The 12,902-nt window shown below is 41.2% G+C and overlaps 1 protein-coding gene across 1 annotated transcript in view; it reads right to left on the bottom strand.

The window, feature by feature from the left end:
- Nucleotides 1-778: 778 nt before the first annotated feature.
- Nucleotides 779-12,902, bottom strand: part of frem2b (FRAS1 related extracellular matrix 2b) — a 58,416-nt gene continuing 46,292 nt past the window's right edge. The window contains exons 9-24 of the mRNA XM_069668772.1: nucleotides 12,195-12,392; nucleotides 11,898-12,062; nucleotides 11,436-11,618; nucleotides 11,214-11,344; nucleotides 10,913-11,068; nucleotides 10,360-10,663; nucleotides 10,026-10,157; nucleotides 9,488-9,819; nucleotides 7,288-7,480; nucleotides 7,058-7,162; nucleotides 6,597-6,724; nucleotides 6,376-6,510; nucleotides 5,118-5,244; nucleotides 4,459-4,646; nucleotides 4,231-4,377; nucleotides 779-3,094 (exon numbers count right to left, since the gene is read on the bottom strand). Coding sequence (XP_069524873.1) covers nucleotides 2,588-3,094; nucleotides 4,231-4,377; nucleotides 4,459-4,646; nucleotides 5,118-5,244; nucleotides 6,376-6,510; nucleotides 6,597-6,724; nucleotides 7,058-7,162; nucleotides 7,288-7,480; nucleotides 9,488-9,819; nucleotides 10,026-10,157; nucleotides 10,360-10,663; nucleotides 10,913-11,068; nucleotides 11,214-11,344; nucleotides 11,436-11,618; nucleotides 11,898-12,062; nucleotides 12,195-12,392 — 3,131 coding nt within the window. The 3' untranslated portion in view covers nucleotides 779-2,587. The remainder of the gene's footprint in view (nucleotides 3,095-4,230; nucleotides 4,378-4,458; nucleotides 4,647-5,117; nucleotides 5,245-6,375; nucleotides 6,511-6,596; nucleotides 6,725-7,057; nucleotides 7,163-7,287; nucleotides 7,481-9,487; nucleotides 9,820-10,025; nucleotides 10,158-10,359; nucleotides 10,664-10,912; nucleotides 11,069-11,213; nucleotides 11,345-11,435; nucleotides 11,619-11,897; nucleotides 12,063-12,194; nucleotides 12,393-12,902) is intronic.

A 12,902-nucleotide genomic window follows, 5' to 3' on the forward strand; every position in this document is an offset into this window, starting at 1 on the left:
GTGAGCATACATTTAGATTAATTCATTAAATAGAGAAAAAGTTTCAAAGTTTGTAAGACCAAGCATCTCTCTTCCTGACAAACAAAGCTTAAATGGACAATTAAGTACATGTATAGATTTATATTCAGTAACATTCAGTTATGGCAATGATTGATTTTGAGCATTCTGTAGTATTACTATTAAGTATTGTTAAGGACAGAGATCCAAAATCAGTCACAGGTTTCCTCGCTGATTAGGAGCTATTGGCTGCACCTGTGATTTTCTCCCTCAGCTGGTGGCAATCAGCCTGGCTGAGAGGCTATATCAGGAGGGTAGGGTTTGTCTGTTCAGGTTTTGTCTCCACAGGGTCAACACCTTCAGTTGGCTTTCTGTGTTTTCTGTTTTGAATGAAAGTTTGAATTGAGTGTGTTTAAACAGATATTATTCATTTTGTTTCCCCCTGTCCTGTGACTCCCATTACTCCTTTGTTTTGGGTCCAAGCTTTTCATTCGTCTATCACTTTGATAGAGTCAGTGGGTGGCTGTGGGGAGTTTTATCCCCCCCTGTCTTTTACAAACCCAAAAGGGCCCATTTTGCTTTGACCTTTTTTGAACAAGTGCAGTGTTTTGTTAGTTTCCCACACCGCAAGCCCTGTCCTTCAGGTTTTGTTTCTGGGTAAAAGTAACAATATCAAACGAAAAGGTTTGGTGACTAGTTTAAAAAAAGATTCAAAAGCATTTCCTGTAACACTGCCTAATAATAGCTCATCAAAAAAAACATAAAAATGTTGATGTTTTCTTGAAAAATTATTTATTTGCAGACCACGTTGTGCTTCTGGTCTATGTTACAAATACTTACAGCACATACAGTATGCAGTTTTCAACAATAACCATTCCCAAAACATCCAAATGGTATATTTATAGGTAATACATATGTATATACATACATACATGTGCATAAAAAACTCAGAATGCACTCAAAGCATTAGAGTGGAATAAAAGAACCACAGTACATTGATACAGTGTCAAACCTAGATTAGCAAGCAAATTGTGCACTGACAAAACAAATCAGACATGGGGTAAACATTTCATGAAGGTATGATCGCAGGTTGCATAGAATTGTTTTAAAATTTCCAAATAAAATTTCAAACATTTATAAAGTCGTGACTATGAATGTCTATCTGGATAAACAGCAGTATGAGGTAATCAGATTTTATGGCAATCCAGTGCCTGGATCTAGAAAACACTAATACATATACAGCTTGCATGATGTTCATTTCATGTGCACAATGTTTTAATGCAAACATGTCACATAACCTGTGTATGGATGATTGAAGTCACACTGACAAACACAACAGCTTTAAAATACAGTTTGTAGTTTAAAAAAAACGTAAAGACATACTAATACATGATTTATGTCTGCACCACATGACAAGCACTGACGAATAAATAAATACATCTAAAACTAATGAATCAGGGAGAGTACAGCAGTTCTGACAACAAAGACGATGATTGAGGGTAAAGCATTTCATTCCCTTTAAGTGAAATCTGTCAAACTTACTCCATGATAGGTTAAAAAAACAGCAGCCCTGTAGCAAGAGGGATCTGGAGTCCCAGCTTTCTAAAGCTAAAGTAGTCAGACTTATAAATTCAGCAGTTGAGCCAAAAGTGAAAGTAGTTCTTGTTTGCAATAGAGGATATGAAACCGCTGCTATTCTACACTGTACATTGCAGACCAGCTGTCTTGAAAGTTGCTTCAATTCTACAGATTCTAACAATTTAACTTCTCTTATTTAATTTTGTACTATATGTCTCTTACAGTGTCTTAAAATCAGGGCATATTAACAACTTAATTAATTACTGATAAATACTGTTTTTATGGGATATGCTGTAGAACACAAACTGGTGGAAAAACAGCAGATTAGATGCAATTTTCATAATTCCATTTAAATCAGCCTATTTTTTACAATTTCCAAAAAGATACAAAAATAAATGCATGCAAAAACATGAGCACATCAAAACAATGGAAACATATGTTTTCATTTGAGTGGTCACACAGGACAAACATAACATACATCACAAAACCTTAAAATGATGTGATTTCTTAGGCACGCACTGAATCTAATGATCAATCATTCCCTATAGTAATATACAGGTTTATCCAGTGTAAGCAAACTATGGACAGAGTCCTTATGCTGCAAATCAAACATACAAAGCCTGTTGCTGACAACTACAGTATGTTAAATATCTACCTTCTCTTGACCTACTCAGTAAACCAAATGCCATTCAAGTCAGGGGGCATTGTCTATAGCACCTTTGGAAAAAATAATAACACCTTTTTTTTGGATCAAGTGGCATCAAAAGCGAATCAAAAAGTGCGTGCTGACGACGTGACAAGTGCCTTGAAACAGCTGCTGACAAAGTCTGTATCCAAGTGAGAGTCCGGACCGCTCCCCGGCCGTGGAAGTGATGCAGTATTTCAAGTAGATTTCTGAATAGAATCAAAGCTCTTGTAGTTTGTGTTGCTTGACACACAATCTTCAATTGTTTATCTAAATGTGAGGCACTTGCAAAACAAAAACATTAACTAAAGCTCGTCAGTCTGTTTGTTAGACCTCGGAGCTGTCACTGTTACTAACGGCTTGTGTCATCATGGGCTCTCTGCTGCTCGAGCTCCTGGGAACGTCTTTCTTCTCTCGCTTGGACCGGACCAGTAACACCACCAAGACGATGATGAGCACCGTGAGGAGCAGGCCGACAAAGATCCCGATGATCAACACTAGTCCGTCATCACTGTTGTCCTTCTGGTTCAGCTCACGGGGGATGATCCCTTTGGTGTAGATCTCCCTCTCTGGGCTCGTCCTCCGCTGGCTGCTGCGGTCCAGCGCGATGTGGAGGATGTTGGTGCCCCGGTTGTTACTCACACCAATCTCCTCTATTATGTCCGGCACATCATTGGCTGATCTTCTGCTGCGATGTTGACCCTTTGGAGGCAGAATCGAGTGCTGGCTCATGACATGGTACTCCAGGCTCCTTTTCCCTATGCCGCGATTGGCATTGCTTCGAGAACGGACGGTGTAGATGGTGTGAATGAACCACTCTCTCCCTGTAGACACCTGGAGAGAGCAAAAACCTGTACTTGTAGGTCATTTTTATGGTACAGCTTTGTGCAAAACAAAGAAAAAAAGACCATAAACAAATACAGCTAGTGTCAATGTCACTTTACATCATAAACCCATTTAAAATAAATGTCTGTTAAGTTACTATCTGTCGCCGAATGAGGTAACACAATGGTGATTGAGCCTATGGCCCACTGATGAAAGCCTTTGCATTTGCAGTATTACAGACTGGGTGTCTGGTGCGACTTCTGCAGAAAAAATCACAAGTGGCGCCCAGTTAGTGACACGTTTTCATCACCCAGCAGTGGTTGGTCTGCCAGAGAGGGTAGGCGGAGCTAAGCGGCTGCTTTTCCAGTCTCTGCAAGTGTTGCGAGTAAACAGTAATCTACTATGGCTGAACACACAAAGAAAAGATAGATGACTACAGATACAACTTCAAACATAAGTGAAAATGATTATGCTCATATGAAGGCAAACTAAAAAAGAAAGCAGCCGTCAGCGAGGGAAATCAAGAGTTACAACCGGAGCCAACCGTGGACGTCACACATGCAGCACTGTCTGGATATCTGGGAAGTGTGCTCCCGCAATTACCGTTTATCGCCATAGGTGCCGCAAAAGAGAACGAAACTGAGATCTTCGAGTTTATAACTTTAATGTTTGATGTTTATATTTCAGATCAAAATAAACATACAGCATGTCCACTGCAGCTCCTGGAAAAGCATACAACTTTTCATTTATTAAAAATCCTCATTAGGCCTGAAAAACTGACACAGACTTTTTCTTCTTAACAAGCCAAGAAACACAGACTCACTGACCAGAGGAAGCAACCTGGACACAGTGAAAAGGGGAGAGTGTGACTCATCCATATGATCCTGTCATCAGAGATCAGAGGCCACATAAAGGCCAGCCCACATGGAGACGTGATCGTTCAAGTGAGTCTTTTTTCTCACGTGTTAAGGGTCACTTTCTGTGACTCTTACACAGCACAATACATTTTCATCTGTCTTTTCAATTTCTCTTGACACGGCAGGATGCCACAAGTTCACACCAGTTCCATTACAAATTGGTGAAATATGAGAGTGTGGACTTGTCAAGGGTGAATGAATTCTACTGTACTGTACATTTAAACTGACCTGGAAGAGAGCTGAGGAATCCATTCTGAAACCATCTGACCCGGGTTGTCTCACGAGAGTTAAAGCGCCAGCGTCATCCACTGCAAGGAGGGCATTGAACGCTACATTTCCAAATGAGCGGGCCTGGGTCTCCGGCTGGGCCTTGTCCTTTAGTGAGAAGAAAACATTTAGGTTTGAATGGAAAGAAAGCAGATGTGACACGGTGATAGAATTAGTCTTGTGGCTTACAATGATCTTGAATCTGTAGAGTAGAGATGGGGCATCAGCCAAGCAGCCAAACTCAAAGTTGCTGGGGTTGTATTTAGGGACGTATCCGTCAGCTCCAGTACACAGGAACACTTTCTCAATGTTACAGATGAAGGAGTCGCCCAAGTTCTGCACTGGATCCACCATCACCCGACCGTATATTGTATCACCTGAGGGAAGAGGAACGTGGTTTAAATCAATGTGCATAGTGCACCGTTAATTGAAAGTTGTTCTAAAAATGGTTGTTTTATGTCCGCTGCATTTCTCTTAAATGATGTTATTTAGCTGAGACTAAAACATTGAAAGCAACGTTAAAAAGCTAAAATTATCTCTCACAGTTTTGGCAACTCGAACAGCACATTTAAGATTTTTTTCAGGATCTTTTTGAGAGAAGGAAAATTCATTCTCTTGAGTATCATTTTAAAAAAGACATTCCAGGCCTCATACTTCCTCTCATTTTTATCCAGTCCAGTCAGGAACTAATGGGGATATTTGTGCTTTATCAACAGTAATATTCATTACGCAGGAGTTTCCTTTTAATTTGTAAAATGGAGAGAAATCAAAGGAGCAAAGCATTTAAATACATTCAAAATAATTAACAAAGTTTTATAAGCAGCTGGCATTTTATAAAAGGGTGTTACCCTGTGAGAAGGCAGTGTCACTCTCCTGTCCAAAGCCCATGGAGCCGTCTGAGAGCCAGAGCGTCCGTTTGGAGAGTAAGATCATCTGTGTGTTCAGACTGAACTCAGCAGCCACGGGGTCACTCACCTGTAAACACACACAGGACAGAAAAAAAGTAGTTATGGTCTTATCGCGGCCAAGAAACTGGTTGCTATGAGGTGGAAGCACCCTGAAAGGCTTTCGCTGAGCATCTGGATTCTCACATTTCTAGATGTTATTTACTTGGAGCTGTCCACTGCTCGTGTGATGGGAGTTAAGGATCTAGCCATGTTATCTAGGTTTGCATTTGTTTGTCCTGGAGATCCCTGGGGTGGGGGGGAGGGAGTGAGGTTTTATTGTAATTATTATTGTTTTAATTCTTTTTTAATTTTGCATTTATGTATTTATTGTTTGTCTGTTCATTTCTGTGATTTGAGTCATATTGGTCATTATTGTACATTGTCTTATTCAATTTTTAAAATTAAAAAACATTTGATCAAAAAGAAAAAGAAAAGGTAGAATAATAACAATCTTTACTGACATGGCATTTAAAAAAATTACATTGCATACAGTATGTCTGGTCATTGTAGACTAGATTTAAAGTCAATGCTCAACAGTGAAACTTCAAAGTCTTACTTGTATTTTAAAATACTTCCATGTCTCTCTCTCAACACATTAGTTGAGCTGAAACAAGCAAGGTTTTCTTTTGCTTCTTGTTGTTTTGTTTAATCGTAGCCGGATAATTTAGTTTCTTTTTTTTTACTATAGGTCAGACAAAGTAAGAAAGAAATCCATCTCTATGGGCTTGGGTCAAATTAAAGGGGTTTAGTCATTGTTTCAGATCATCAGATTGCTATTATCGCTGTAAATAGATGATTTTTCAATGGGATAAAAGAGAGCGGCAAGTAAAAAAATAACTGAAAAATAAGTAATGAAAAGAGGAGAAGGCATGAACTAATGAAAAATGTGGTTCACTTTTACAGAGGCTCATTTTCACATTACAGTAGTGGTATTTGACAGATTTGTATGATGCAATGTGTGACTTAATCCAGACACATACTTAGCAAAGGCTTATGTGTTTTTGTGTTATATATTTGATACTACTGTCATACTGAGAAAATATGAAAGCTGATTTAGGCCTTTTTCTTCCCGAATCCTACTTTTGCTGACTACATTTCCCCGCAAGAAGGCTGCTAATACATTTTCCCTAATTGCTAATTTCACACAGGGTGAGGTCACCTGCTGAAAGCGGATGTCCATATCAAAGGTAAGAGGCTCTCTGGGATTGCAGACAGGAGGGATGGTGTACTCCAGACTGGGAGGGGACGTACAGGGGACCAGCTTCACGGTGTACGTCCCAGAGTAGTCACGCACCTGAGAGAGGGAATTAGAATCAGTAAGGCAGGTCTGACAACACCAAAAACAATGACTGCTCCTTAAAAACCAAAATGTATACTGACAGCAAAATCAGAGACAAATGTCCACTGCTGGATGGGCTGGTTGTAGGTCGGCTCATTCCTCACAAGGCTGAGGTTAAAGGTCAAACCAGGGTGGTCCGGACACATGACCATGGAGGTGAGTGGTGAAGCTGAAAGACAAATGCATTAATTGAATTATATGTACCAGTATAATCTTTTCTTGTTTGAAATACATTAGAACATAAACAGATACAAATACCATTAACTTCATCTGATAATTGTCCCATTAAAAGAGAATTATAGTTGAGCATTAAATGATTCTAACAGGTAAAAAGAGTAAAGGGATAACTCTCCCACACTAAAATATTCTTTAACAATAACCTTTTTTTGTTTGTTTTTAGATATTTATGCAAAATATTCTGAAATGCTATAAAGTAGCATCATATATGAATTTAAATTCAGACTGTTTTTTTATAGCATGACTTCTTCATGACATACTGTACCTGGATGTGAAAACACAAACAGGCCTCTGAATCGAGCCTCAGTGCGAAAGTTGACCACCAGTCGTCCCTGGCCATTTATACGCATGCTGGTCGGGTACATGGCCCCTGCAAAGAGAATCCCACAAAGCTTTAATTTGGCTGCATCCTTAATTTACAATAATGAATTCAGAAAACATGACACATTTTAAGTCATTCTAAATTTAAATTGCAAACAGCTGTTCAGGTCTGACCTTGTAGCTCAGCCTCCAGTGGGCTACCGATACCATCTCTCCACAAGATGGCAGTGTCGTACACAAATGTGAGCCTCAGCTCTGACTGTAAGTCGAAGTGCTGCCATCCTCCTGCTCCCACGGGGGAGTGGAAGACGTAGGACACATGGAGCGGGACTCGTAAGGTCACAAAGGACTGGACCAGATTCAGCACCTGCGGTGAAAATCAGTGGGATACTACATATGTTAACTGGGACATAAATATCATTACTGTCTCATTATAGCTATTATAATTCTTTTCTGAATGTTGCTACATCAGGAACATGTATCAGGGAACTGAGAGCACACTTTTTTGAGATATCATGTCAATAATGTTAACTTCAAGTAAGCATCAGTTCAGTATTTGCTTTATAGGTGTAATGATGAGAATATTCCCTATAGTGTTTATGGACTTTAATAATTACAGATAATGAGCTTTTTTATTTTGTGAACTAAATAAATAAACAAAAAAATAAAGAATGCATTTGTTAGGGTACTGAATAGCTCCTAACACCCCCCCTCTATAACAGCAGTCCTAAAACGGTTGAACAATTCAGGGTGGTGAAAGTCCTGAGAGGCAGCTCTCTCTGGTATCTGCACTTTCCTCTGACCTGTGGGAGGTACCTGCCTGCACTGGCTCTGTGATCGTGTGGAGACGTGCCTACGCCTCTGGGCGCTGAGAGCTCAGGCAAATGATTTGCAGAGTGGCCTTCTGACACAACCTGCTGGGCTTTAATAGATTCCTGGGGTCTTGTTAAGCTGGGCACTAAGCCCTACACTGTGACATGACACTGGCCCTGGCCTGCACAGAGCTGCCTGCACAGAGCCGCCTGCCCACTTAGAGGAGCACTCAGGTCACAGGGCACCCACAGACAAAGGCAGTCCCTTTTTCCATTGATCCTGTCTTACAAATCCTTGAAGTGAACCTGTGATGCCCCAGTCTATACATTAACATACCGTCTTTTGCTCGGTTCAACAGTAACCATGGCAACAAAATTTACATACAGAGCTGAATGTACACCACTGCACTCCTTGATGGAAAGACAACAGGGATAAGTATAGAGCTTTTATTACTGATGCTTGTTCTTCAGTATTGTGAGAATGTCTCAGGGCCAAAATCAGCAGTGTCTTTCATAACTTACTGTAATTTTCTTCTATAAATTATTGGATTTTCTCTGATCAATATGGTCACTAATCAGTGAAAAAAGAGGTGAAGTTACTATACTCATACTCATTACCTCGGGGTATTATTAGTGTTGGAGGTAAAGTTTATATTACCGGCAGCAGCCTACATGCCTGTAAAGACATGTTTATCAGCACCACATTCACATCATGTGGCTGCAGGCAACAAAGTTCCACTTGTTGAGAAAGGCTGTTATCACCTGGGTGATGCTTTTGTTATTGAATGAACCTGAAGCCATGTTAAATGAGAAACTCCCATCGAACCAGTATACGCTCTTATATACTTTCAGCAGCAAAACATCTTTCTAAGAGCTTAGGGCTTTAATTACTAATCCTCAGCAAAGTGTGCTGTGGAGGTTTTCTCCATGATGTGCCCTGTGCACTCTTCCGGCCCTCCTTTATCAACACTCTACCTTAATTAACTGCAAGTCAACTAAGAGTACGTTTCCAAGGTGAATGCAAATGTTGAAAGCTGTGAGGCATGCGAAGGCTTTATGATCTCCTCCTTCCAGCTCCATATATACCAGCTGCCGCTGCAAACAACTTTCTGTGCACACAGCAAATCAGACAGATAGAAATGTTTAGGAGACTGCTGGTTATTGACTTGCCTGTCTGAAAAGTCAAATACCTTTTTTTACCAGGAGTTGAAGGAAGGTGTCGGGTTAGTCATTATTACAGAGGTTAACACGGGTCTCCAGACAGTAATGGATGACTTCTAAACATGCTAGTATTTACTTTAGGATCTTTAAAGGAAAACCAAGAATGCAAGCAAGGATTTAATATGCCTGTAAATGATTCATTAGGACTGAAAACACAGGAGTATTTAATAATGAAAATAGGCAAGACTAGTTAAAGGACTGAACGGACCTGTAACTGCTGAGTCCACATTCCTGTACTGAAGGGGGTTTGCTGTCTATTGATCTAACTCCCTTCACCTTATGTCTAGAGATGACAAAAGAGGGTCATAGGTGAGCTAAAGCGCAAAGGTGGAGCTTCTTACCTGTCCATCAGTCCCGATGGTGCCTCCACAGTCGCTGAGCAGCTCAGACATGTCATAGTAGCTGCTGAATTCCCATATGCAAGCCTCCAAGTTGAGGTTTCTGTAGAACCGCAGAGTGCTCGATCCCCTTAGGGAAGTGGTATATTGGTAAGGGGCCGTCTCACCGATTACTTCTGGATTTTTCGTGGCTTCAGTAAGAAAGCTGTAGCGAGTTTTGACCTCAGAGAAGTCCAACAAATTGGAGCAGCGGTGGTTGCCGACACGGGTACCATCAGGGCTCAGCGTGAGTTCAAAGTTAGACAGGGGCCGGGTGGACACTACAGGCAGCATACCTGAGCAGGCAGGAAGTGGAAGCATTGGAGTGTTAGATTAACAATGAAGGAATAACTAATTGAAGTAGCTTGTTGTGATGAGTGACATATGAAAGCAAGATTCTCTACACTTTCCCAGCTTGAGAAATGTTCAAACCAACAACCTGCCTCTTGTGAGTATTTTCATTCAGGTAAATGATTTTAAACATTCAATCTGCCGTTCTCACCATCAATGTGGGGCATCGTGACAGTTAGTTTGATGAGGTTGGGGTGGTCTGTGTCTTCTGTTCCAGTGTATCGCAGCTTAGCAGAGAACGGCTCGGCCCCAACTGTGCCAACAACACGAGGCTGGCACATTCCTGCAACCATGCCATAAACAAACAAACATCAAACGTTTTGTTTCCCTAAAAATCCTCCACAGAAAATTCTTTCATGTTGCAGTTTTCTGTCAGAGCAAGGACAGCGTGTACTGCAGTGGGAGAGCCAGTAGCTGCTTATCATATTGAGCCATTTCCATGAGAGACACTAAACATTTCCAGCTAGAAAATGAGCTGCACTCACCCTCGTCCCTGCTGATGGACACAATGGGGCTACTGAGCTCCAGACCTTCATCCCCGTTCGAGTTCACACCCCTCGCGGCACACTGAACCCTGGATCCGGCCTGGAAGTAGACTGAGTCTAGAGTGATGAGCTTGGAGGAGGTGAAGAAGGTATCAAAGTCAACCTCCCTCATAGGGCTGGTGACGCCATCAGGGCCGGTGGGGGCGCTGACGAGCCAGCGATAACGAGTGAGGGTGTTATTGATGTTCTCGCTCACACAGATGGAGCCTGTTTTGTCAAAGTCTGGGTACTTTGGATTGCAAGCCTGGCAAAGGGAAAAATAAATTATGCTTGTGAGTGAAATGCATCTGAAAATTCTTGCAGAAGCCAAAGTCTTTTCTCTATTCTCCCCACGAGCCCTCAAGGGAGCTTATAATTGAGCAAAGTGAGCACATCTGCTAAATACTGTCTAATTAGCGGTGTTTAGCGGTTTAAAATGTGCAAGCTAAATGAATCATTTGCAGAGTAAATGACTGAAAATAAATCACTAAATATGAATTGTACTATCGCTTACAGTGACACAAATGACCGGGTATCCTGCGACAGGGAGAGAGTCCTTGCTCCTGTCGATGTCGTCGTAATGCAGCAGAGAAACCACTCTGGGCACGGAGGGGAAAGTCACATCCGCCATGCTGTTGGTCTCTTCGATATAGATTATGGCTTTGCTCATCTGTTGATTGACAAGCAAGGGCAATTAAGTGGATATTTATAGAGAACAAATTGCTGCTGCCTTGTAACATGATAGCTAGACAGGTAGTTACACACTTGACAGTGAAATTATATGAAATTATATGCTAATTTGGATTAATTTTCACCTTTGTCTCTGCCACCATGTTCTCATCAGGCTTCAGGTGAACCGTGAACGCCTCCCTCATTTCTCTGACACTATCATATAAAATCTCCACCTCCACATAGTGCTCAGTGTCGCCCGCTTTGAACACAATTTCTACAGAGAAAGGAAAAGAAGTGAAAAATACATTCATATCAAATATCAAATAAATGCTGTCCTGAATAAAGTAGCTGGCAGGATTATTTACCCTCAGATATGGGATGGTAGTCCTCCCCAGAGGTGGCAGATCCGTCCTTGGTGTGGACTCGGACAACAGAAACCTTGGAGGTGTCTCCAACGCGCAGCACAGGAATCCTCACCACAGACATTTGGCCACTTTCCTTCGGCTCATTCACACTGAATTTTGTCTCTCCAAACCTAATTATGGCCTCTGAGAATAAGGACATGTCGTCTCAATTGTACTGGTAAACTGTAACTCTATTATTACAGCATATCACGATTCAAATTCCCTATGTGTAAAAGTATGGCCCTGATGGTTAAATCATTAAAGACACTAAGGTATATCTGAGGTAACTTGGATGAGAAGGCTGACAGCACACAGACAAAGACAACAAAGTATAAAAGCTTAAAACAATCTGCACACGGTGTCCCAGAAACGTGTAACGTAGGAAGATCATATGTATTCAACAAGAAAACAAAGCATTCATACTGTCAGCATCATCTTTGATCTTGATGAGCGTTTCATTCTGCGCTCCAATAGATGCTCCGAAAGGAGATTCACTCTTGGGACTTCCCAACACAAGACGCAGTTCTTCCTCCTCCTCATGTTCTGTGTCATCAACGAGCACCAGCACACAAGGCTTCTCAACCTCTCCTGCAAAAAGGAAAAGGAAAACATAATGAGCGACGACATACTCTTCCTTATAATTCCATTGTAATTCATTTTAACAAGTAAAAAAACGTAAAAAAAGGAAAAGGGGGTGTGTGCTAAGTTTTTCTACAACACCTGGTAAGAAGGTGACGATGGACCCATCTGTGTTGGGTCTCTCATTGAAGTCCATCATGACCTGAGCTGTCCCCTGCCTGCTGTAGCAGCGCACCGTGGACTTGTAGCTGATGTCACCGCTACGATAAACAGTAGCTGAGATCAGCCCCGAGTTCTCCTCGCCCACATACACAGAATCCCGGAACTGCACCTTTGGCACTAAAGAAAGGATTTAAACCCAAAAAGAAACATCAGAAACATATACATCAATTACTATGTATAGCTCTTTAAAGACCAGCTCCAGTCATGTTTAAGACATATAACACGCTCTGCTTAAAATAATAAATTGTGTCTGATATGTTTTTTCTGCAGAATACGTTTAATTACCTAAAAATCCTCCCAAGGCATCTCCTCCTTCTCCCTCATTAAAAATTCCCGACCCTGCATAGTCCCCACCCACTATGCAAATTTCAACAGCCCCCTCCGTCACAAAAACAAAACATCGCGAAGTGGTTGCCATGGGTTACACATAATGCTATGCATAGCATCACCCCGTTCATTAACAACACAGCAAACAGCAAAACAGACAACTAGAAATGTTTATGAGACTGCTGGTTATTGTCTTGCCTGTTTGAAAAGTCAAATGTCTTGAGTTGAAGGAAGGTGTCGGGTTAGTCATTAGGTTAACACGGGTCTCCAGACAGTAATGGATGACTTCTCAACATGCTA

This window comes from Semicossyphus pulcher, unplaced genomic scaffold (genome assembly GCF_022749685.1).
Source record: "Semicossyphus pulcher isolate SPU_LCO1_2020_fin unplaced genomic scaffold, fSemPul1.0.p SCAF_19, whole genome shotgun sequence".
NCBI classification, from domain to species: domain Eukaryota; kingdom Metazoa; phylum Chordata; class Actinopteri; order Labriformes; family Labridae; genus Semicossyphus; species Semicossyphus pulcher.